This window comes from Desmodus rotundus, chromosome 1 (genome assembly GCF_022682495.2).
Source record: "Desmodus rotundus isolate HL8 chromosome 1, HLdesRot8A.1, whole genome shotgun sequence".
Taxonomy (NCBI): Eukaryota; Metazoa; Chordata; class Mammalia; order Chiroptera; family Phyllostomidae; genus Desmodus; species Desmodus rotundus.
The window spans coordinates 31,530,664-31,554,486 of NC_071387.1; the positions used below are offsets into that span (position 1 = coordinate 31,530,664).

A 23,823-nucleotide genomic window follows, 5' to 3' on the forward strand; every position below is an offset into this window, starting at 1 on the left:
ACCATCATTTTTGCCCTGCCTCAATGTCTGAATCTTAAGTTTCCCTTTCGGTGTATTTCCTTTTTTTTTTTTTAAGTAGCTTGGTGCCATCAGTATCTGTGAATGTGCTTTTGGTGTCACCATTCAAGACAGGACCAAAGAGAAGTCTGGGGCAACTCGCTGGAGACCTGCCTACCGGCACTCTTTGGCTTCCGTGTTCAAAGGGATGCAAATCTCCTTCATAGCGCTAAGAGATGGCTCCCGATCTCCTTCTTGACTCTGAAGCTACTGAGAGACATTTAACTATGCTTTTGCTAAAATCTACACCTACTGTATCTCCAGCAATCACATCCTTGACTTGTGTCAGATATTGTTGAGACAATCCCATATTTTAGATAGAAATTTATGACTTGCCCAAAGTCACATACCCTGGCCAGGGCTGGCTTCTTTATCCATAATATCATGTTCTTTCCTTTCCATTGTACTTCTACAGTTCAGGAAACACATCCACTGCTGCTATGACACATTACTGCACATTTAGTGGCTTAAAGGAACATATAAGCTTCTCACGTCCCAGTCCAGTGGGTGAGAAGTCTGACGCAGGTCTCACTGGGCTAAAGTCAAGGTGTTGGCAGGGCTTTCTGGGGGCTCGAGGGGAAAACCTGTTTCCTTGGCTTTTCCAGTTTCTGCAGGCTGCCTGCATTCCTTGGCTCGTGGTTCCTTCCTCTACCTTCAAAGCCAGCAACTTGGGTGGAGTCCTTCTCAAGTAGAATCTCTCTGCCCCTTCTTCCAAGGTCAAAGCTCTTTCTTCCCAGGGTCCTGAAAGCTTCTCCCTCTCAAGGAGACTCATGTGATTAGACTGGGCCTACCAGGATAATAGAGGACACTCTCTCCACCTAAAGGTTCTTCATTTAACCAAATTCACTTTTTGTCAGGTGAAGTAACATATTCGCAGGTTCTGGGGACTGGCGTGCAAACATTTTGGGGAGGCCATTATTGCCCCTACCCCGTCCTATCTGTAGACTCATGCCTCCTGCAGCCAGTGGGTTTGGGTAATAAAGACAGATGTAGCCTAGATTTCAGGGTACTGGGAGACTTCCTTGACTTCCTGATGTTGGCTGCACTTCACCAGTTTATCCAGATGACTCCCTCAACCCAGCAAATTCTGTTTGTTTTTTTTTTTAAATTATTTATTGATTTTAGAGAGAAACATTGATTGGTTGTCCCACTTATTCATGCATTTATTGGTTTACTCTTGTATGTGCCTTGACTGGGGATGGACCCTGCAACCTTGGTGTACTGGGACACTCTAACCAACTGAGCTCCCTGGCCAGAGCCAGCACAGCAAATTCTTTCCTCAGATGCCCTCACAGCTGGGCTCCCTCCCCCTGTCACCTTACCCACCCAACCCCTGTGATAAGCAGCAGAGGTCAGGAGAAGGCAAGAAATGGGCTTTGGTATTTGTCCTCTAGGATCGCAGATGATATTATGGTCCTGGAGAAGCTTAGAGCACTGGCCCTTCAGCTCCCTGAGGGCCTTTTTTTTTTTTTTTTTTTTTTCATTGCTTGTAGAGAGAGAGGAAGGAAGAGAGAGAAACACTGATGTGAGAGAGCAACATCGATTGGTTGCCTCCCATACGTGCCCGGACCAGAGATTGAACCCACAGCCTAGGCATGTGCCCTGACCAGGAACTGAACCAATAACCTTTTGGTTACAGGATGACTCTCCAACCAACTGAGCCACACCGGCCAGGGCACCCCTCAGTTCTTAAAAGAACCAGGTGTTCCTGACATTTGGGCAGGTGAGGTGCAGCTCGAAGCGAAAGGCGTTCTTTCTGATGCCCAGTTTTGAAAGGCAACAAGTGTTAATGTTGCACAGGCCCCGCCTGACACACACAGGGAAGGAGAAAGACCCTGCTGTCATCCCTGTCTACAAAAGAAGGCCACAGGACAGTCTAGGGTGGAAGCGAGCGCAGATGGTCATAAGGAGATGCATAATCATCACCAAAAGAGCTCCAGAGAAGAGGGAAATAGGCCAAGTCCACCTAAGACGGCCGAGCCACCATGGTTGTGCAGTTGGGTAAACCCCAGGTCCACTGGGCACCCTCCCTTCTGAAGCCTCTCCAAGGGCCAAGCTAGGCAGCGTGCTGATGGACTCTTTTTTGAGCGCATACTGGAAGCTTGACTTTGGCATTTTACCTGGCATCCAATCCTTGTTGACTTATATTTGGTCCTGAAAACTGGGATATTACCTACTTTAACGTATTCCTGCAATTGGTTTATACACACACTGCCCCCACCCCTGCACACCACAGGCACAAGTACCCTGGCCGCCCCCTCCCACCCCTGCTGCCAGCTGCACTATACTCCCACTCAAGTCTCACAGGCCTCTGAGGCCCCCAGGGAGTCACCAACACACAGCGGTCTGTTATCTGACTGGGTGCCTGGGGGAGGGGACAGAGTTGTTGGAAACTTTAATCAAGCAGGGACAGTTAACAGCTGCAGGGACACCTTAGGAAACAGTGAACCGTAAAAAAGGAAGTATTTGTAGAACCTGTCCCCCTGACCTTTTAAGACTTTTCTGAAAATGACCAGTCATTCCTGCCGTGGAAAAAATACCAGCTATCACAGACTCCCTTTAGCCCACAGAATCCTTCGTGCTTAATCATCCGGGCAGGCTTGGATGCTCACCTCACACAGACTTCCCTAAGGGACCACAAAGACCCGGGGTTGTGGGTGGTGCACTCACACACACGTACACCTACACCTGCCTCTCCTGGAGGCGCTCCTCAGGTGACAAATGTGCACTTCTGCCTCCGTGGGCGCTTTGTCTGGGGCAGGCTGGGTGCTGCTAGGCAGACTCTCCATGGACCCACAGGCCATCACAGTGCTCCCCCACATACCACTAATTAGCGTGTGGTGAGGCCCTTTTCCTCCTCCTCCCTGTTCCTGCCTGCAGCTGCAGGGGTGTGTTTCTGAGGGGGCGGATGTCACCCACTAGGGGTGGCTTTTTCTACCGTGTCCTGCCCCAGCTTCTTCCCACCCCCAGAAGGAGGCCCTTGTGGGGCTGCATTCCAGGTCAAGGCCCCAGTAAGAGAATCGGGGAGCGCCTTTGAACCACGGCTCAGTAGCCACCTTCTTCCTCCCCTGTTTCCCTCTCCTCCCTCAGCAAGGCCCTCATCATTGATAAAGGCCTCTCAGCCCCTGGTCTTCCCCTGTAAGTGCCCCTTTTTCCTCGGGGCTGTGTGTAAAGGGACAATATTGGGAACTTTCTTACTAGTAAAATAAGAAAGAAACCAAAACCAAACCAAGAAAATATCAAAACCTCAGCTGCTCCAGAGTCTCCATGCCCAGCACCCAGCCCCTGCTTCATTGCTTTGCCTCCTTCCTGTTGTCTAAGAGGTTGCAGTCTTTCTTCATCTGTCTGCAACTCCTTTGCCTGCCTGCTCCCCGATCACCACCACCCCTCCCCTCCAAGGGTACATGAGCAGTCAGTGCTGCGGGCTTTTCCAGGGGTTGGATGAAGGCAACCCCTGCAGGCTGGGGTTGCCTTTGTCCTCACCCCCAGCCCAGGCCTATCCCAGAGCCTCTGCCTCTCGGGACTCAGCTTGCTGGATCCAGCTCAGATGTTGGGACACAGGAGACGCCACGAGTCTAGCAGGGGCAGGATGGGACCCAGAAGGGGTTGACTGGCCACAGTGATCAGTAGGGCAACAAGGGTGGAAGGGGCCAAGGAAAGTCTGTGAAGAGGAGTCTGGGGTGTTTATGTAGGAGACACACTGTGGCCCCAGATTCTCTGTGTCCTACAAAGGCTGCAGTTCCCAGGAAGGGCTTTAGAGTGAGACTTCCTTTGTGTGGGATCCTCAGCAGCTCTGTGGACCTATGGCAGGAGGAGAGCTGGATCCACCCTGAAAGCCCCTACACTGATGCGGAGATGAACCCACAAAATCAGAGACCCTTCTCTGAGAACCGATACCTGCTGGAAACCCCAGGATGACAAGGAGCTAGGGCTCTGTACTACAACCCCCCAATCTGATAGGGAGGATGAACCCTCCCAACCGACAAGCAATGACTGAGATCCTCTGGGGTCAGTTGGGCACAAACGAGCTCTGATTTCACAGGGAAAGCCTGTGGAAGAGGCAGCCAGGAGAGGAGCCAGGGGCAGAGCAGGGGAGATGATCAGAGGATGGACATTTGGAGCCCAGCACTGCCAAAGTGGGTCTGGGGTACATACAGGTGGAACACAGAGAGGACACACAGACAGGCCTGAGTAGTGGTCCTGTGCTCCCCCCATCCCTCCCCACCCCGCCCCAGCCTGGATCCCCATGCTCTGGACCTCGGTTTCCCCTCCCCTGCCCCTCTGGCCAGTGCCCAGGATGCCATCCGCTTCACTGAACCCATCTGTCTGACACTTGCTCACATCTTCCTCTTTTGTGACTAGAAGTCACAGGACAAAACACTAAGCTGTACAGTCAGAGAGGGAACACAGAGACTAAGAGTGTGACGGGACAGAAGGGAGAGTGGCAAGGGAAGCTTGGTGCCTGTGGAAGGAGGGGAAACGGGTGGGGCAGAGGTCCCCAGGACCATGGCTGAGTCTGTCACCTACGCGGACCTGCGGTTTGTGAAGGCTCCCCTGAAGAAGAGAATCTCCAGCCATTTAGGGCAGGGTAAGGGTGGAGGAGGGGTCTCCTGGATTCTGCATCCCCATCCCCTTCATGACCCCACCCCAACCCACAGATCCCCAGTTCCAACTCCTACCTTGGTCCCTTTTCTCTCCTGCACAGATCCAGAGGCTGACGATGATGGGGAGCTCACCTATGAGAATGTACAAGTGCTCCCAATCTCAGGGGGAGCCTCAAGCTTGGCTTCCTCTGGACCAGGAGACAAAGCTCGTATGGAGAGCCCAGGGGATGTGTGTCTGGAGGGGGGCTGTGTCTTGAGCTGGGGAGTCCACAGCATTCTTGGGAGGATGATACCCTTGGAAAAAGGAGGGAAGTTCTTTAGGAAAAAGAATGAGCACTGGATTAAGGGCAAGGTGGACCCCAGTGGAGAGGCAGGGATTGGAAGGGACCAGGGCAGCCCTGTGGGGAGATGAGTTCGAATGGAAAATGGGGAGTCAGAGGAGGGGGGGAGAGAGGGTAGCGAAAGGGATGAGAGTGAACATTCCTGGGAGAGGGTTTGGGGCAGGCAGAGAGGGGCCCAGCGGAAAAGATAAAGGGAGACTCTGAAAGACAAGGAGAGGGTCCCGGCGGGGTGGGGGGCGGAAGATAAGACTCTGGAAGGACACGAGAAAATCCCGGGGAGCTGAGGAACTCCGGAGAGCGCTAAGGGAGACCTGGGGCAGTAGCGCAAGGCACCGAGCGCAGCGCGGTGGTGGCGGTGGGTGGGTGGAGTGGGAGAAGGCTTTCCCGGGGCTTCCCATTTGTAACTGGACTCGCCTGCCACGCGTAGGTCTTCAGTCGGAGCCGCTGACTGCGTCCTGGAGCCCCGTGACGTCGCCAGCAGCCCGGCGCCTCCTGGTCTGTGAGTACCACGCCCCCCCCCCCCCCCCCCCCCCCCCCCGCACCATGCGCTGCCTGCGGCGGCGCTCGAGCTTGGCACACCGGGCGGGGCTTCGGGCTGGGAGGCCTCGCCCACCGCGCAGACCCCACGGGGCCCCTCAGGGCTGGGGGCGGAGCAACATGCTGAACCTCCGCCCGCCCCCCTCTAGACGCGGGTGATGCTGGGCCGGGTAGTGTGCGGGTCTGGTTCCCAGGGTCCCCGTAACCCCCTTCTCTGCCCACTTCACCCCCATCTTTCCGAGGTGTCGACCCAGATCCTCTCCCCACTCCCCACTTAGGATGGTCCTCACTCACTTAACGCCCTGCCTCGGTCTGAGTCGGAGATTTGGTGCCTCCTCTTAACAAGTAGTGCCTTCAGTCCTTAACCAGTAACAATTCGCAGCCCTCATTCTGGACCGTCTTCCCTGCGCTACTCGCAGAACTAGTCGTTGCGCGACAGAAACCACCATACCTACACGTGTCCTCTGAGGGAGGCTCTTTGCCGTGAACCCCTCCCCTCACCCCTGTTTATAAGCTTGTTCCTGGGGCTCACTGCCCCTCCTGCCACTTGTCTCCCTAAGGCCGTTCAGCCTTCTCGAAATACCTCCTGGGCCTGCTCCTCACCTGCCTGCTGTTAGGGATGGCTGCTATCTCCCTGGGAGTGCGCTGTGAGTATGGCTCCCCCCATTTTCCACTTTCCCTAAACAATTCCTCTCAAAGAACTTTCTCCCTTACTCTCCCCAACAACTTGCCTTCCTCAGCACGGGCCGGCGTTACTATCACCACATCCTTAGCTTTTGGTCTGGTTTCCAACCAGGTCTGCTTTAGAGCACCTTGTCTTCCTAAATTAACCTCATCTAATCCTGTACCTCCTTAAGGTTCAGGCAGTCAGAGCTTATATTTCAGCCTGGGATGCAAAAAGTTGCAAAAAGCAGAAAAAGGATTGACGCTGAAGTCTCAGGGCACCAGGGCACAGCTGATGAAGATGTCATCCAAATCTCTCTTTATGGCCAAACAGATCTGCAGGTGTCTCAGCAGCTCCAGCACATGAACAGGGTTCTGGAGGCCACTAACAGCAGTCTGAGGCAGCAACTCCACCTGAAGATCACCCAGCTGGGGCAGAGGGAACAGGATCTGCAGGGGTCCAGGAGGGAGCTGGCCCAGAGTCAGGAAGCACTAGAGGTGAAACAGAAGGATTACCAGGCTGTCAAGGAGCAATTACAGGCCTGCCAGTCGGACAGCAAGGTGACAAAGGAGACTTTGCAAAGGGAGGAGGAACAGAGGAGGAAGCTGGAGGAGAGGCTGAATAGCATGCGGGACACACTGAGGCCCTACTTCACGGGCCCAGCAGGTACGTGCTCTGGGAGAGGAGAGAGGGGAGGGTCTTTGTGAGGGATGGGTTGACAGGAGGAGACGCTGGTGGCAGGGGTGCAGGGGCCGCTGAGTTGCTGGGGCTAATGGCCAGAGCGGTGGCTGATATGAGCTGTGCGGCCGTGGCCAACAGGGAGAAGGATCAAGCTGCATACTGGGTTTAGGGGGGCTCACCCACCTCTCAGGCAGATCTGTGGGGGAGAGGAGGGCAGCAGCCAACAAGGCAAACCACACTGTCCAAAGCAACAAACTCCCGTCGTATCCGGCTTGACATCAGTGTCAAGGATCCAGGAACCCCTTGAATTTGGATGTGAAATAGGTTGCTGGCACATATCCTAAAGAGAAGGACTATAAGTTTAATTAGCTTTCACTATGTATGAGATTCCCCAAAAGACTAAAATTTGCTGATTGACCAGGTGCAGTCTGGTGGTAGACGAGGCAGCTTAAGCTCTCAAGTGTGGGTGACACAGTGAGGTGGGTGGGGATAACGTGGGATAGGAACTGGGGCGAACTGTTCCTCCAGCCAGGATGTGAGGATGGCAGAGACGGACACATCAAAGGTGAGGGGCTGCGGCAAAGCAGGCTGAGGTTGGAGGCAGGATGCCAGGCCCAGGAGGACTGGTTGTTCATGGACTGGTTATCTGTGGTTGACGTTGGGCTCAGTCTTGCTCCCCCAAGGCTTAAGACAGCGAGATTATGTGCAAACACCTCCATCCCCCCTTTTTACTTTCTTATTCTCTGTGACCCTCAGTCCCATACCATTGCTGCCCCCCACTCCCATGGCTGCACCCTAGAGCCCAGTATCCCAAACTGTTCTTCCCCTGGAAGGGTGGTTTCAGGGCTCCACTCTGACCGTAACTGCCCCCACTCCAGGCTCTCCCCACACTTCTTCGACCTCACTGAGGTCTCCACCCCGCTGACTCCCCTGTTTCCTCCCTTCCAGCAGTTGTCACCTGTCCTCACTTTTCTCTCTCCCCATCTTGCCCTCGGGGGTCCATCACTGCAACCACTCACTCCTTTGTTCTGCTGTCCTCCTGGTGCACCTGACTGGCAGCATCTGAACTCTGGATGAACTCAACTGTCTGCCTTGCCCATGCCCGCACCCAGGTGCGATCATTCTGCTTGGTGCCACTGAAACTCTAGTTTTGACCTCGCTGGGGCCTCGGCACTGCCTGGTCACCTTGCTCTCCATAATGACTTCTTACCCTACTACCCTCTCCTGCTCCATCAGATGCCCTGCTCCATCAGAGAGGAGTTCCTTCCATTTCCCCCCACCAAGTCTCTATGCCCATTTACATTTTTGCCCAGCCCCATCTCTTGGAAGGATAATGGCAACAGCTTGCTGGACATTTTTCCTAAACATCCCCCACACCCTTGGTCCACTCTTCATACTGCAGGCAGGGTAGCCCTTTAAAAACAAAAATACGATCCTGCCATCCCGGTGCAGAGCATGTCACTCCAGTTAGCTAGTTAATCAAAAGTTACAGAATACATTATATGTCCGGCACTGTGCCCAGGCACTTGGGATATAGCCAGTGAACAAAACTCCTACATGTAAAACCCTACATTGACCTTCTCTTTCTTGTAATATAAAAATAAAAAAATGCTTTACATGGCTTTCAAGGCCCCTGCCTACCTTTCAGCATGCCACTTCATCTCTCGCCCTTTTCTATTTGGCCATTCCAACTCCTTTTTATTCCTTCAAATTACTGATTTACAAGGCGCAGTCTGGCGGTGGGGCAAGGAGAATAACTCAAGCAATGGAAAGAGGTGGGTTGGGATCCGGAGCACAGACTGAGGTGTGGGATGTTAAAGAGGGATGTTTATTTCTTAGGGTCAGGAAAAGAGAAAGAAGAGACAAATTTTGAGGTGGAGGGAAAGGAAATAGACTTTACATCAAGTGTCTGACAATTTCAGCAAAATAGGGAACAAGGTCGTCTACTTGTGGGAGAGTGGAGAGGGGAGGAGGTGGCTTGCAGCTTGAGGAGTGTGGGATGCTTTAGAGAGCCAAGGAGGTGAGAGTCCTATGGAACACTTATGGGGGCCCAGGCGAGGTTAGCCAAAATGGGGGGCTGTAATTGTTCAGAAATTGGGAATTGTACCATCAGCCCTATTAAAATAAACCTCACAGGTTGTTAAGGGGTAAAGTTGTTGAATCTTATAGGCTTTTACTAAGTATACACAGGCTTGGCACTTCCAGAAAGATCACAAAGATCAAGGACCAGAAGTCAACGACAGAGCTGAGATCGACCTACAGGAGCCGCGTAGCAACTAGATTGCTGAGCAGTCACTTTCATTCCAAGTGCTGAGATCTCCCTCCTGGGTCTGGGCTGTGCCGTCACACTCTTTCTGTTTTTTAGACAACTGCTGTCCCGTGGGATGGGTACTGATGGAGAAGAAATGCTTTTACATCTCAGCTGTTAAGAGAAATTGGGAAGAGAGCAAAAGCTTTTGTAATACTCTGTCCTCCAGCCTGGCCACAATTGACTATTTGTATTCAGTAAGCATACCTTTATTCACAGACTGTCTTGGGTACTTTTAGGTAAAGGGACCTGCGTCGTCAGGAATGGCGTGCATTCCTTTTCCATGCAGCTGCTCAGCACAGCGCTCTGGGCGGCCCCTGCTGACTAGAGCTGGCATGAGAGTTGACTTCTGAACCGTCTTTGTTTTTACCTGTTTCTCATTTCAGCTTTCTGGTCAGCATTCTGGGCTAACAGATTCTTTGACTGCCATGACCCCTCAGGCAGGGAGGCCCCAGACGTGGCGGGCTGGATTGTAGGGACTGTGTCCTCGCGACCACAGCAGCCCACAGAAAGACTCCCCTCCAAAGGCGGGTGGAAGTTCTTATCCCCCTCGAGGTGAACTGAAGGCTGAGCCTGCATGTGCATGGTGGCACTCGGAGGGTGCAGGGACAGGTCCCCGATGAGCTGTGTCGCGCACCGAAGATGGGCACAGTCCTCTCGTCAAGCTCCTAGGTCTCCCTAGAGTCGTTTTCTTCCATCAGCCCAGGCCCCCTTTCGCACCCTCCCCCCATTCCACTGCTGCCCCTTGCTCTCCACACACCTTGGTGTCTCCGCATCTCCCCTCAGGGTTATCGCAGCAGCAGCGTATATAGAGCGTTGGGACCAGCTGCTCGGTCTGAGTCATATTGGATTGACGTCAGGCCAAAGGAAGGGCAGTGGCATAATGGTAAAAGCTCTGAGTAAGTTTGTTGGACTTTTGGGTATTTTCAACTTCATAATTCCTTCATAAAGACAATAATGAGATTTCCCTTTAGGTCCTGCTCCTAAACCTTTCACAAATCAATATTGTAATTGCCTACTTGTCCATTCCCTCTATGGACAAGTAGGACGTCCTTATTCTCTAGTCTATCCCCAGTACCAGCAGTCCCTGGCACATGCTTTAAAAAATTTATTAATTACTAAATTGAGAACTATGTCATATTTCTCTCAGAAGCTAGGGCTTCACAGCTGATGAACTCTGACATTCTAACTTCCTGTCTGGGGCCACTTGGGGCACTGGAGTTGTCCCAGGGAAGTAAGGGGGCAGTGGGGTAACTTTGAGGTTCAACCCCAGGGACCCGAAACAGGATGGTCACCTCCTATGTTCCCTAACTGGAGTTTCTATCTTAAGACCTTGGGTGACTTTTCCCTCCCCTGGTCCTGAAGCCTCTTCAGGTTGGAATCTAGACATCTGTCCCTGAAACATACCCAAACATGGCCTTAGGTAGGTAGGGTGAGTTAGGACTTGGGATATGTTTTATGTAGGGCACAGGTGGCAAACACAAGGCCTGCGGGCCTAATCCGGCCTCCACCTTGTTTTATCCGGCCCGGCACCTTGTTTCTACCCGGCGGCAGTGCTGAGCTCTCACTTTACTGTTAAGGAGTAGTTACATTCATACAGTCCTAAAATTACAGTCGGCCCTTTAAAGGCAACCTCGAGGCTGATGTGGCCCCGGGTAAAAGAGTTCGACACCCTTGGATGTAGGGCAAGGGGAGAGGAGGGAGTGGAAGGGAGGGGGCCAGAGCCTATCGCAATTGTTTCACCACTCTTTAGGTATAATTCTCAAAACCAACACTGTCGCAGGACTCCACAGTTTTGGTCAACAACCCAGGATTGTGCTAGTTCTCTTCCCTTCATCTGTGAGAGGGAGGTTCTTAAGTGTCTAGATCAGTACTGAGCTGAGTAAGTACGTGCGATGGGACTGAGGCATGGGAGCCTGGGGGGACAGCGACTCAGAACAGGGGCTCGGCTGGTTGGGGGGTGGGGGGGAACTCGTTCCTGGGAGTGGGTCCTGTCCATAGCCTCCAGGAGCTTGGTATGCTTATATAAGGGGCCACGGCCCAGGGAGAGGGGCAGGGAAGGCCTGGGACTGACGGGAGGCTGGTGATGTGACTGTCCTGGGAGCTGGGGTGAACTGGGTGAGGGTTCTTAGTGGCACTCAACTGCAGAGCTCATTGATATTTTTGCTCTTCCAGATACTCATGCCAACAAGAGCCTGTGCCCCTCATCCCTAACTTGCAGCCACGGGTCCTATGATTATCTCCCTCTAGCGTTCCCTCACTCTGCGGGAATGGTGCCTGGCCAAGGACTGATGCAGCCTAACACTTCCAGGCAGCCTGCTGCCTGCTTGAAATCCTGCCCCAGAAACTGGACTATTCCTGGGAAAAGGGTGCAGAAACCTCTAGAAGAGATTATGGCCTCCTCAAGAACCTCCCATAGTGGAATGGGGGGGTCGGGGGAGGAGGGCGCATGGGCTGAGCGGATAGGGGCAGCCCGGAGCCAGCCAGGCAGTTTTATTGAAATATTTTTAAATAATTCGCATGTGTTAGTCTCGTGTATCAGCAATGCTCTGTGATCCCCATGGGAGAGCAAGCCCAGGGGCTGGATAGGAAATGTCTGTCCCTCTAGTCCATGCTGAGTTCCCCTATACGGAGCAGCTGGCCAGCCCGTCTGGGGCTGGTGCTGTCTGGAGTGTGTGCTGTCCTCATGGGGCACCCTGAAGGCCAGTGTTGGAGGCCCCACTGCTAAGAGCGTGCCCCAGGCAGCTGAAGGCTGGGTGTGGGTGGCTTGGCATGGTGCCCTCGGTGGCAGAGGAGACTGCCCGCCTCACAGTTCAGGTTGCGGTAGCGGGCAACAGCTGGTGTGGGGCGGGGGCACATGGACAAGAAGCCAAAGCTGAAGGGGCCCAGGCAGCAGCCTGGGCAGGGTAGCCCCTCGTCGGACTCCCGAGGAGCTGAAGGGGGCGGCGAGGGTTCTGTCCGCTCCAGGGCCGCTGCTCGGGGCAGGCTATGCTGGGCCCGGTTCCAGGGCTCCCCAGCCCAGCCCTGTGGGGAGTTCACCACCACAGCTGGGGGGTTGTTGTTAAGGGGAGGTCCAGATCTAGGGGACCAGGGCTGGGAGGCTGGTGAACAAGTGCTGATGAAGTTGTCTGTGGCCACGGCCAGGGGCAGCTGGAGAGCTGGTCCTGGGGGTTCTGGCTCAGGGCTACTGCCCTCACACTCCATCCTCTCTTCAGCTGAGGGGCCCACAGCAGGAGGGCCAGGACCTGGCAGTACTGTCTCCATACGTCGGGGGAGCTCAGGGGATGACGGTAATGAGCGGCAGCGACGGGCAGGTGTCCCAGGCTGGAGTAGGGTCTCTGGAGTGGTCACCAGGGGCAGCTGGGTGGGGAGCAGTGGTGAGGGTGGCACAAGGGGTAGGGGAGCGACTGGCTTGCTAGGTGTGTCCAGGAGCTTGATCTTGCCACCCCTGAGGTCTTCCCGGAGTGAGAAGGGGTTGACTCGAGTCAGATTGTCCCCCCAGCTGGGGGGTGATTCTGGTGATGGAGGCAGGAAGAGGTCTGACCGGCTTCGGGAGAGCCGGGTGTCTGGCCTGGGAAGCGTGGCAGAGGGACCCCCTCTTGGAACAGACCCTGTCGACAGAGAAGTCTGTGATCACTGTTCTCAGCCCCGATAGCTTTTTGGAGGTCTCATTACTCGCCGGGAGGCTGGTGGGACTACAGCTTACAAAAGGGAGTCTGACAGCATGTTTTGGAAAGGGGGAGATACCACCTCCAGCCACTTTATATCTTTTTTCTTTTTTCCTTCCTTAAGTCTCTAGCACTAGAAAACTGTCTTCTTTGAGATGTCCTCCCACCCCATCTCCATCCCCAACCTTCTCAACTAATAAATATCCTTAGCCTCCCCGAGATAGTTCCCTGAGCTCTAAGGCAAAGGGACTCCAGTTAGGTCAAGGTCATGCTCACTTACCCTGATTGTGTGTCAGGGGAGCCCTGGTGAGGGGGGCTGGCTCAGACAGTTGCTCCAGGATCCATTCTAGGTGATGGGTGATTTCGGTGAAGGGCGCACGAGCACTAGGTTCCATCTGATGGGCAGAGACAGGGGCAGCTTCACTCAGTGCTCATGAAATGGGTCCCTGAGTTTTCCTCCCATCACCTGGGATAGGACAGACTCGGTGGCTGACGGACAGGGCGGAGGGCAGGGAGGGTGAGGCTCTTACACTGCAGCAGTGGATGGCCAGCAGCAGGAAAGGCAGTGGGCAGTCATCCCCTACCAGGGTCCGGAAAGCGGGCACATCCAGGCCAAAGTCCTGCGGGGACAGAAAGGAAGGCCCCCAAGTCAGCGTTCCTTGGGTTCTCCTTCAGCCTCCCAATCCGGACCTCAAGCTCCAGGGTACCCTTCTTGGTTATAAGTTGCCCAGTCTGGAGTCCCTCCTGTTCAAACCTGGAGACATCATTCACCTCAGTACGGGGTAGGTAGTCAGGGTCCGCGGGTACTCGTGCGATGAGCTCACAGAGGATAATCCCAAAGGCAAACACATCAGCCTGGGGGTACGAGATTATGTCAAGGGCAGGAATTGGCAGTTTTCAGGCCATAATTCTGTTAGAATGTGTCCAAATTCATGGGGGGTCTTGACAGTTTCCATGTGTTGGAGGGGTGCTGTCAGGGGCAAGGGGAGGGGGTCTTGGGGCCTCCTAAGTATCTGGTAGGGTGGTTGAGGACCTTGGAGTAGGGACTTATGAGAGTATCTCAAGGGTTTCTGGATCTGAAAGGTTGATGTCTTACCTTCTCATCATATAGCTCACCCCGCAACACCTCTGGAGCCATCCAATATGGCGAACCCACCACAGCCAATGGCTCCTTCCTTTCCCCTTCCCTGCAGGGCAGGGGCACAGTGGTCAGAAGCATCCCACTCAGATAACCTCCTCAGACAAAACGGAATGAGGTCAGCCCCCTCCCCGCCCCAGGGGAAATGTCCCTGCAGGCTTCACTTAGATAGGGGCCTTCTGGGAGGTTGTGGGGCAGGGACATTCAGCTCACCTATACACAGGTATCTTCTCAGCCAGCCCGAAGTCTCCCACAACGGCTGTGAAGCTTCGGTCTTCCCGACGGATCAGACAGTTCTAATAGACACATAGAGTATCCCCACACTTACCACTCTCTGCTCTTTGATCTCCCAATCTATAGCCCAAAGCTCTGTCACTCCAGAATAACCCCAACCCCCACCCAGTTTTCCAATACACCCCAATCTTGCAACATCATCCACCACTCCAAACACAGAGTGGTACTTAGCCCCTGAGAGCACACCCCCTCACCCCAGTCCCTCATTCCCCATTGGCTTGTTTCTCTAACATCTTAACATATTTATTATCCATGTTCCAACATCCCTGGGCTAGTTACAACCCAATAGTCTCAAATGCCCCTTCATGCCTTGACCTCACTGGCCAGCCTACCTTGGATGTGAGGTCTCGGTGGAATACACCTTTGGCATGTAGGTACCGCAGGCCGTGGGCGATGTCCAGAGCCAGGTGGAGCCTGACAGGCCAGGATAGGGGCTCGGGGGAGCTGAGCAGCTGTTCCAAGGTCCCCCCATTCATATACTGGGGCGTAGTGGGAGGAGAAGGAGAATGAATATCAAGGCTTCATTCTGTACTCCAGTCTCCTACTTATAAGCCAGGGGACACTCAGGAGGATCACAAAGGTCATAAGAGAGAGGCCTGTGTTCTAAGGTCCCAAATTCATCTTCTAGGGCTGTCCCATCCAATACATGTGCAACTATTTAAAATTAAATTATTAAGTTTAAATAAAATTAAAGATTCAGTTCCTCAGACTAGCCAGAGGCCCAGTGCTCCCTAGCCACCTGTGGCTAGTGGCTACAGTTTTGCACAGCACAGATACAGAACATGCTCATCACTACGGGAAGTTCCGCTGGACAACACTGTTCTAGAGAATAGAGGGTGAGAACAGCTGAGGCCTTTTATTTGTAGTTTGCCCAAAGGGAAGTTTAGAGAGGACTCCCTGGGAGGAGGTACTGCTGCCTCTCACTATTCCTCTGTAGAAGCATCAGGTCGTGACTCTCTCCCCCCTTGGTAGTAGTGGGTGACCCCTATTCCTGGCCCATCCTCACCTCTGTAAGAGCGTGCAGCTGCCCCTGGTGCACACAGACCCCCATGAACCTGGAAGAGGGGAGGGAAGATAGGAGGGTAGGCTGTAAGAGACCCAGCTTCTCCGCAGCTCCCACTCTTCCAGCGGAATCTTTCCCCTTCTCCCAGCAAGCGGCTGGAGCCGCTCACCTTAAGATGTTGGGGTGCCGGAGCCGGTTCATTAGCTGCACCTCCCGTAGTGTGTTTCCCCGGTTACTGGGGAGCCTGTTCATTTTCAGCACCATGACTTGCCCTGACTGTCGGTGCCGAACCTGGGGGTGTCAGGGGAAGGTGAGTCCCGGACGGGCCGGGCGAGTCGTCCGCGTCCAGGCCCCCTCGCTCCAGCCTCCTGCCTAAGGCTTGGTCCCGCCCCTTTGCTCTCTACCGGCCCTACCTTGTAGACCTCAGAGAAGAAGCCGGCCCCGATCTTCTCCGCGCAGTGGAAATCGTCCACGCGCGCCAGGCTAGACACAGCGCTGCGGAGAGCCCGGTAGGAGGAGGGGCGGCCCCGGCCTCCACCCGCGCCCCCCGGCCCCGGGGGCCCCTCCCCCGGCGCCTCTCCGGGCCCGGGCCCAGGGCCCCGTTGTGGGGGACGTTCCCCGGCCATGGCCGGGCCCCCAGCCCGGGCCTGCCTCACATGGCAGGGTCCCCCGGGCCCGGGCAAGCCGTGCTTGCCATGGGCGCGGGCCCAGCTCGATCCGGGGCGCCGGGACTCCCTCTCCCGCCTAGGAGAATGGAAGATCTGCGGAAGATCCTGGGCCCGCCCCCGCCGCGCCGGCTTGCTGGGCCCGGGTGGACGCCGCAGCGCTCCGCGCAGGGCCTGGGCCTGAGCCGGGCGGTGGCGGTGGCGTTGGCGCTCCCGGGCGCCGGCGGGCAGTCGGGCTCCCGGCAGGCGGAGGCTGTCGGGCCGGAGGCGGCGGCGGGCTGCTCGGCTTCACTGCTGGGGCTCAGGCTCAGCGGCCTGCTGGGGGCGGGGCTGAGCAGGGCCACTGCTTAACTCCTTGGAGCCCGGCCCCCAGGCAGCGGCCACGCCCCCTCAGGTACGCAACCCCAACCGTTGTCGGTGACGCCCTAGGCCAGTGGATCGGGGCGTCGCGGTCAAATAAATTCAGGCTCGAGCTGAACAACTGAAGGGAGTTAAGGGCTGATTGTGCGTACGTGCAGGTCAAATGTCTTTTGCTGCTCGAGGAATCTTTTCTCCCCTCCCACCTTCAGGTCAATGTCGGTTGAGGGCCGGGCTCTGGAAGCCGCCGGATTCCTGGGCTCCAAGGCAGAAAATTAGACCCCTCATGGCCAATCAAAATCTAAGGAAGCTCAGCAACCCGCCCACCCTCCTGGCCTCTGCCGTTGCCCACCCTGCCCATTCCCCATGTCTCCACCCCTACGCCGTAAACCTCTGGACTCCTGAAACTTTCTTCTCGGGCGGCTGTGATGCCCCACGGCTGTAGTGAGTCCTTGGCCAGCCCATCCCTAGTGTGGACCCAATTACTCCTCACTCCATCCCATCTTCCTCAAATAAAATTCAAATTTCAGAGCCTCCTCCTAGTGACATAGCCTTGACCTTCTTACTATTTCGTCCAAATGGTCCTTTTCCTCAAGGGAGAAGTCTCCACCTGCAGGGAAGCCCCACCTTCCACGAGATCCCACCCCTTGGCCGAGCTCCGCCCCTCAAGGGCCCCTTCCCCTCCAAGACCCCTGTCTTCCTCAGTGAGACACCTCCCCTTCAGAGGGACCTTTCCTCAGTGTCACACTGCTAACGTCAGTGTGTACCAGAACCTGTCAGTGCCTCCGCCGTGTGTTCCACGGAGTGAGACCCCACATCTGAGTGACTCCACCAGTCATTGTGACCCCTCCTCTCAACGTGACTCCTCCTCTCAGTGTGGCCCAGCCCTTATTAGTGTGACCCCTCTCAGCAGGTTCCGCCCTCCGTCACGTAGGAATCCGATCTGCCTCCCTCAGGCGGGAGGAGGAGCTGCAGCTGGCGTCTACACCGCGCAGAGCCCTAAATGCGCACTCCATGTTTCGGGACCCTGTGCAGTCGCCGTACCCGACGCTTCCGGTTCTCTTTGAGTTCGTCCGGCGAAATAGCCAATCATCGCCACGAGTGGGGGACATCGCTCGATCCAGGCGACTGCGCCCCGACGAGCGGAGCGGGCGTCGCTGAACGCCACCTAGCGGTGGAATGGAGGGCGGTGGAAGTGGAGGCTTCAGGCCTCCGGAATGAACTGGCTGCCACAGGGCTTGAGAGAGCGTGGCCGAGTCTCTTAAAAAATTCCAAAGTACTATATGTCTATTTCTGTGGTAAGCTGAAAATTAGATACCTGTCCCATGTTTATGAGAGTTGGGGCCAAGTACTTTGTCAAGAGCTAATGAGAAAAGAACAGTTTTAAAAGGATGCATTAGGGCCGGGGGAAGGCCAGATGCTGTCTCCGTGAGGTTTTGCACAAGTTTGGAGGGAAGACCAGGAGAGATTCACAGCCCTTCCAGAGCCGATGGTGACGGGCCAGTCAGGGGAAGCCTGTGCCTGGATCATGTGCCTCATATTCATTCTTCCAGGGGCACTTTGGTCTCAGCAAAACAAACTCATCCGTCACTGTAAATTATTGTTAACATCTACAACGATTTAACTGTAAATTTGCTTTCTGTAGAAGTATGAGATCTGTAAATTAGGAATTAATGCCTCGTTTTCTTTAAGTCATATCATAATAGGTACTTTAATGGACACGTATATGACCCTTTATCCAAGTTTGAGAATTACTGCAGTTGATGATAGTAATTCCAAGCTGAGGCTCCAGCTTCCTGCTTAAGACAGACAACTGTGGTGGTTGTGTGGAGCAGGGAGCCTGGCTAGGAAGGAGGCTCTGACAATGATTCAGTGAGGAGAGGGTGAGGGACTGAACTAGGATAGGGATAATAGGGAAGACGCAGAGGAAACACCCAAGTGGTAGGGGAAAACTTGCTGATTGATTAGTATCCACAGTCAGTCCTGTGGAGAGAAAGAGCATCAGCCAGGATAATTTTTAAATTTCTAGCTTAGGTGACGGGGAAGTATCGACTGAAATGGAGAATCCAGGAGGAGGAAAGGGTGAATGGAGGAAGGTAAATGATTGCCATAAACAAAGGAGCGATGGTGAAACTATGCAAGTAGATGCCGTCATCTAAGTAGGGTACACAGCGGGGGAAACAGGCCGGCAGTGGACTCCAGGGAAAACCAACATTAAAGGATACAAGAAGGAAGGGAAGTCTGTGAAGGAGACTGAGAAGAAACAAGCTGAAAGATAGGAAGAGAATCCAGAGACTCTGGTGCCATGGAATCCAAGAAATGGAGAGTTGAGGAAAAATGAAATAATGAACAGCATTAAAAATAGTAGAGATACATTTTAAATGTTCCTTGAGTTAGGCTATTAGAAGATCCTTTTGTTGTTTTTCAAACTTTTTATGATGGAAAATGTCAAAAGCAAAAAACAAAAAAACCCAAAAAACACAGAGACTAGAACAATGGGCCCTTCTGTACTTCCGGTGAGTAAGACCATTTTGAGACCTGGCCTCAGTGGTGCTGTTGTCATCAGTGACACGTCCCAGTAAAAGTACCAGCTTCCATGTACCTTTTATGCCAGTGATTCTCCAATAATCAACTCATGGCCGATTGTTTTTTCATTTATTCCTCTGCCCTCCCCCTCCCCTCTACCCAGTTATTTGATGCATATTTCTGACATTATAGTATTTCATTGATAAATATTTTAATGTGTATCTCTAAAACATAAGGATACTGCTTTATAAAAGAATAAAATCACAGTGCCATTGTCACACTTAAAAAAATGAATAGTTTCTTAATATGATCAAGCATCTAGTTCACTGTTGCCCCATTGTCTTATAAATATTTACTGTGTTTTGCTGTGTAGAGTTGAAAGACTATCAAGTCTACTACGTGCTGGCATCCATGTTACGCCCACGGCAAACAGGGCTAATCTAGTACTTTTTCCTGCTAAACCACGACCCTGTTCCAGAAACCTCACAGTATCCCTCCTATAAGTGATTATAAGTGATTATGATTAATTGGATTTGGTTCAATAAACGAGACCTGTTTGCCAACCCTGGCTCTTGCTTTTCTCTTTGATGTAGTTACATAATGGCTGTTCCTTTCACATATTCTTTACCATGTTTCTATTCCTGGTTTACTAAAAATCCTTTTTAAAAAATCACAAATGGCCCTGGCTGGTGTGGCTCGGTGGATTGAGCGTCGGCCTGCAAACCAAAGGGTCGCCGGTTCAATTCCCAGTCAGGGCACATGCCTGGGTTGCAGAAAGGGTCCCCAGTAGGAGGCATGCAAGAGGCAACTACACACTGATGTTTCTTTCCCTCTCTTCCTTCCTCCCTTCCCCTCTCTCTAAATTAAAACCAAAACAAAACAAAAAAAACAACCACAAATGGGCATTTCATTGTATAAAAGATTTCCCCAGTATCTGCCAGGGTGATGAAGTGGCTTTTATTCCCAATGATTTATTTACGTACTAATGTTGATAGATTTTCTAGTTCAATCATTATTGCAGTCCTGGAAAATATCCTGCCAGTATTTTTTCAAAAAATATTTTATTTATTTTTAGAGAGAGGGGAAGGGAGGGAGAAAGAAAGAGAAATATGTGTGAGAGAGACATGGATCGGCTACCTCCAGCCCGCATGCGCCCCAGGGGCCACAACCCAGGCTGGGAATCAAACTGGTGACCTTTCACTTTTCAGGACGATGACCAAACCAGCTGGGCCACACCAGTCAGGGCTCCTCTGTATAACTTCTGTGGGGTTTGTTTGCTCTTGAATTTGCTAGGTCTTGAATTAAGTTCATACTACTTTTGTAAATTAAATGAATGTGGGCTTTTTTGTAGGGGGCATGTATTTGACCACTTTCGCCTTTCTTCTATGGTTATTCAGGTGTTCAGTATCATTTGGGGTTGATTTTGGTTTATATTTTCCTAGATAATATTAATCTCACTGAGGTTTTCTAGTTTAGTTATATATAGTTTCACTTAATATTCTTTTAGCATTAAAAAAAATTCTGTCTGTTTTTAGCCACTTCCTCATTCCATTAGGGGGTTTGAGTAGGTTTTTTTTTCTTCTGGCTAGCTGTGTCAGTTTGCTTATTTTGTTGTTGTTGTTATTTTAAGACAGCTCTTATAATTATTTTAGTTGTTTTTCTGATTTATTGGTTTTTATTGTTAGCTTCATAAATTCTTCCTCCTATTTTCATTAGCTTATGATGTTCCTCTTTCTAGCTCACGGAGTTCACTGCTTAGTTATTAGCTAGTTAGTTTAGCTGTTTTCTAGACCTGTGCACCTGGCTAGTCTGTCTGTAGCCTATGCTGCTGAAGCCCTCGTGGTCTATACCGCAGGACCTGCCCTCCCTAGGCAGAGCTAGTTGATAAGGGCCAGTGGCTGGTTCATCTGCTGTGAGATGCTTGAGAGAGATGAGTGTGGTGTGGATATTCGTGCTTATCTATATTTGCTCCTCCTCCCTTCCTGGCACGTGGAAGTGTATACTTCTGTGCTGCAAAATATTAATAATTGGTAAATCCAGGTAAAGATTATATTTTTATTGTAATTTTTCTATATATTAGGTTTTTTCCAAATTAAGATGTTCAAGAAAATATATATCAGGGCCCCTAATTCCCAGAAAAACGTGGTTGGGGTTGGACATGAATATTTTAAAAACATCACTCTAGGTGATTCTGAAAACCTCTGTTACTGTCCTCAACTCTTTTCCTTTCTTTCTTTCCAAATTTCAACCACTGACTTTCTAGTTATTTAGCACTTAACATAAGATAGGCACAAGGCCAGCTGCTCCTTATGCATCATCTCATCTCTCATCCTATTCATTGAAGTAGTAACATTAGTTCCCCATATTATCATTGGGAAAATGGACGCTCGATGAGATGAATTTGGCAAAAGCTTATATTTTTAGTAATACTAGAAGCTGAACTAGGGTTTTTTTTTTAAAGTTTTTATTTATTTATTTTTAGAGAGAGGGGAAGGAGGGAGAGAGGGAGAGAAAGGTCGATGTGAGAAACCCCCATCTGTTGCCTCCTGCATGTGCCCCAACGGGGGACAGAACCAAAACCCAGGCATGTGCCCTGACTGGAAATCAAACTGGCCACCCTTCGCTTTGCGGGCTGCTGCCCAACCAAGTGAGTCACACTGGTCAGGGCTGGATGTTTTGTTTTTTGTTTTTCTTTTTAACTTTTACGTGTGACACCTTTGGCTCTAAGTAAAAGAAAACTTAAAGTCACCTAAACAGTAATGAAATTATTTTGCATTAAAAGGTTGGTTATTTCAGTGGGTCTACGTTACCATCAAGGACCCAGGCCTTTCTGCTCTACCATCCACCCTTGATGTATTCAGACTTTGTCCCCAGATTAGGTTTCGCGATGCCTGCCAAAGTTCCATCATCACATCCACAGAACTTCTAGAGGCAAGAAAGGACATTATTCTTTCTTGCACATCTCTTGCTTTTTAATTTGCTGTGCCTCTTTCTTAAGAGCAAAGAAACTTCCCAGGAGCCTCCCTCATCCCAGACTTCCTCTCATGTAGCCAGAATGCCACAAGCTTATGCTAGCCTACCATTGGCAAGAGGCATGGGACCACTATGATGGGCTTAGACTAATCAAGACTCACTCCTAGGGCTGGCTCCAAGCTTCCCTGAAGTTGCTGGCTGCCGAGTAAAACAAAATTAGGATTCTGCTAGGAAAAATGGAGATGGGGTAGGGAATAGGCATGAAGTACACAACCAATGGTGTCTGTTACAGAATCCAAATGTCCAGGTTGTTAACCTTGACACACAGCTGCTATTCTGGATTCTCCCCTCAGCTCCCACCCTCACTCAAGCACAGGGGTTTTCAACCAGTGAGCTGCAAGAATTTTTAAAACATTCAATACCTGACTTTAGTCTGGGGCACTGACTGCTTTTCCCTTAGGTTGTCAAATTAAAAAATGACAACAGCCAACACAATAATAGTTGTCCGGTGTCAATGAATCAAAATTACACCTATTTTTGGGGTCAGATTTGCAGAATTTTAGTAGTTTAGTTGTGCTGTGAGATGAAAAAGGTTGAACATCGCTGCTCTAACATACTTCCTTAATCACGAGCCAAGTCCCCTCCAACTCTAGCTCTAAACCACACATACCTAGGCTGTCCTTGGCAGAAAGGTGGGGAATAGGAAATGTATTTCTCGGAACCCGGTGCTCTTGTGCAATTCCTGAGAAGTTAGGGATGTGCCCTTAGTTGGAGCGGGCACTGTCACGGGCTCGGGTTGGGGAGGAGAGCAGAGAATCCTTGGAAAGGCGGACTGGCCTGGCCTTGACTGGGCCCCAGAGCTGAGTTCTCATCATGCTCTCCATTGTCTCTGAGATCTCGTCTTCCCGGTCTGTTATTCTCTTAGAATCTGATTTCTTAACATATTCTAATTTGCCCCCTAGTCTTAAATCCCAACATTACCCTCATATTTCTTTCCTTTGAACTCTCACAGTAAAAAAACCTGTGTCCACTGGATTTGCTAACCATTCACTGACTTCCTATATGTATTAGAAGCTTAGAGACAATACTAGACAATAGGGTAGGAAATTAAATCGTAGTAGCTGTGTGTGAAGTTCTTTATCCCTAATAGCACCTTGGTAGGTTAGGTTATCTTAAACTTCATGTGAGAGGTTAGAGAATTCAGAACTTAAGTCACCTGCGCAGAGACGGTAGGGTCAGCTCGAGGGCATCGTGCTTTCCCCTACCTGCATCTTTATTGTTACAAAGATCTTTGCATACCTTGATTTGAGCCTTACAATCTGCATTTGTTCTGGAGTAGCAGGGGGAGGAGTAGTATCTGCATTTTATAAATGGTGGTGGGGTTGAGAGGTACTCAGTTACTTGCCCAAAGTCATGTGAAGCTTCGCTTTCCTCACTCCTACGTAGCACACGTTCTGCCGCTGTGAAGGGCGCCCGGCAGAGAGCGGCGTATTTGTTGAATGGGTGGCGATCCAGATCACAGCAGGTGTGCAATCAGTAATTGTCAAGTTCTACTATTGAAAATTAATAATGTCACTGCCTAGGTGTCGCTAGTTTCCTTTTCCCTCTGTCACCTCTCCTCTGGGCTCTCCTTGGAGATCCTCTTTTCCCAAGGAGCTCCATCACCTTTAATCAAGACAACGAGCAGAAGCCACATCTCCTCCCGCAGGTGCTGCGACGAGGGCTTAAAAAAGAAGGGCCCTCTTTTGAGATACAGCTGAATGGACCTAACAGTTTTTGCTGTCCCTCTTCCCACCTCAGGACTTCCTTGGGTCCTGGCGTGGGGAGGCTGTACTGAGACTTCCCCCTGCCCCCAGGTGGCAGAACTGCATTTGTTCTGGAGTAGACAGACCCGTGAGCCTCTGCTCTCCTGTTCCACTGGCCTTGGCCTTGGCAGTCGTCACACTAGTGCCCTGCCCCATCTCTCCTCCCTTAACCCCGCCCTTGACTCTGGCTCCACCCCACAGC

At 51.9% G+C, this 23,823-nt stretch overlaps 2 protein-coding genes across 2 annotated transcripts; one reads left to right on the forward strand and one right to left on the reverse strand.

Annotated features, from left to right (window-relative positions):
* Positions 1-4,416: 4,416 nt before the first annotated feature.
* On the forward strand, positions 4,417-11,055 carry CD72 (CD72 molecule). Its single transcript, XM_053922880.2, has 7 exons — positions 4,417-4,645; positions 4,763-4,870; positions 5,430-5,501; positions 6,100-6,186; positions 6,537-6,869; positions 9,250-9,389; positions 10,946-11,055. The coding sequence occupies exons 1-7, from the start codon at positions 4,564-4,566 to the stop codon at positions 10,949-10,951; spliced, it is 828 nt and encodes a 275-aa protein (XP_053778855.1). The 5' UTR covers positions 4,417-4,563; the 3' UTR covers positions 10,952-11,055.
* Positions 11,056-11,655: 600 nt separating this feature from the next.
* TESK1 (testis associated actin remodelling kinase 1) lies at positions 11,656-16,589 on the reverse strand. The gene is made up of 10 exons (XM_053922872.2): positions 15,709-16,589; positions 15,465-15,586; positions 15,299-15,347; positions 14,625-14,771; positions 14,212-14,294; positions 13,957-14,047; positions 13,632-13,715; positions 13,391-13,480; positions 13,141-13,255; positions 11,656-12,803 (listed from the first exon to the last, which is right to left on the reverse strand). Exons 1-10 carry the CDS (start codon positions 15,919-15,921, stop codon positions 11,917-11,919), a joined length of 1,881 nt encoding a protein of 626 aa, XP_053778847.1. The 5' UTR covers positions 15,922-16,589; the 3' UTR covers positions 11,656-11,916.
* Positions 16,590-23,823: the final 7,234 nt, after the last annotated feature.

Coding starts and splice junctions, on each gene's coding strand:
- TESK1 (XM_053922872.2), bottom strand. CDS start 15,921: ATGGCCGGGGAACGTCCCCCACAACGGGGCCCTGGGCCCGGGCCCGGA. Junction 14,772..15,298: donor AGCTGCACGCTCTTACAGAG/GTGAGGATGGGC, acceptor ACTACGCCCCAG/TATATGAATGGGGGGACCTT. Junction 13,256..13,390: donor TGGCCATCCACTGCTGCAGT/GTAAGAGCCTCA, acceptor TCTGCCCATCAG/ATGGAACCTAGTGCTCGTGC.
- CD72 (XM_053922880.2), top strand. CDS start 4,564: ATGGCTGAGTCTGTCACCTACGCGGACCTGCGGTTTGTGAAGGCTCCC. Junction 4,871..5,429: donor TGGACCAGGAGACAAAGCTC/GTATGGAGAGCC, acceptor TGCCACGCGTAG/GTCTTCAGTCGGAGCCGCTG. Junction 6,870..9,249: donor CTACTTCACGGGCCCAGCAG/GTACGTGCTCTG, acceptor TCTGTTTTTTAG/ACAACTGCTGTCCCGTGGGA.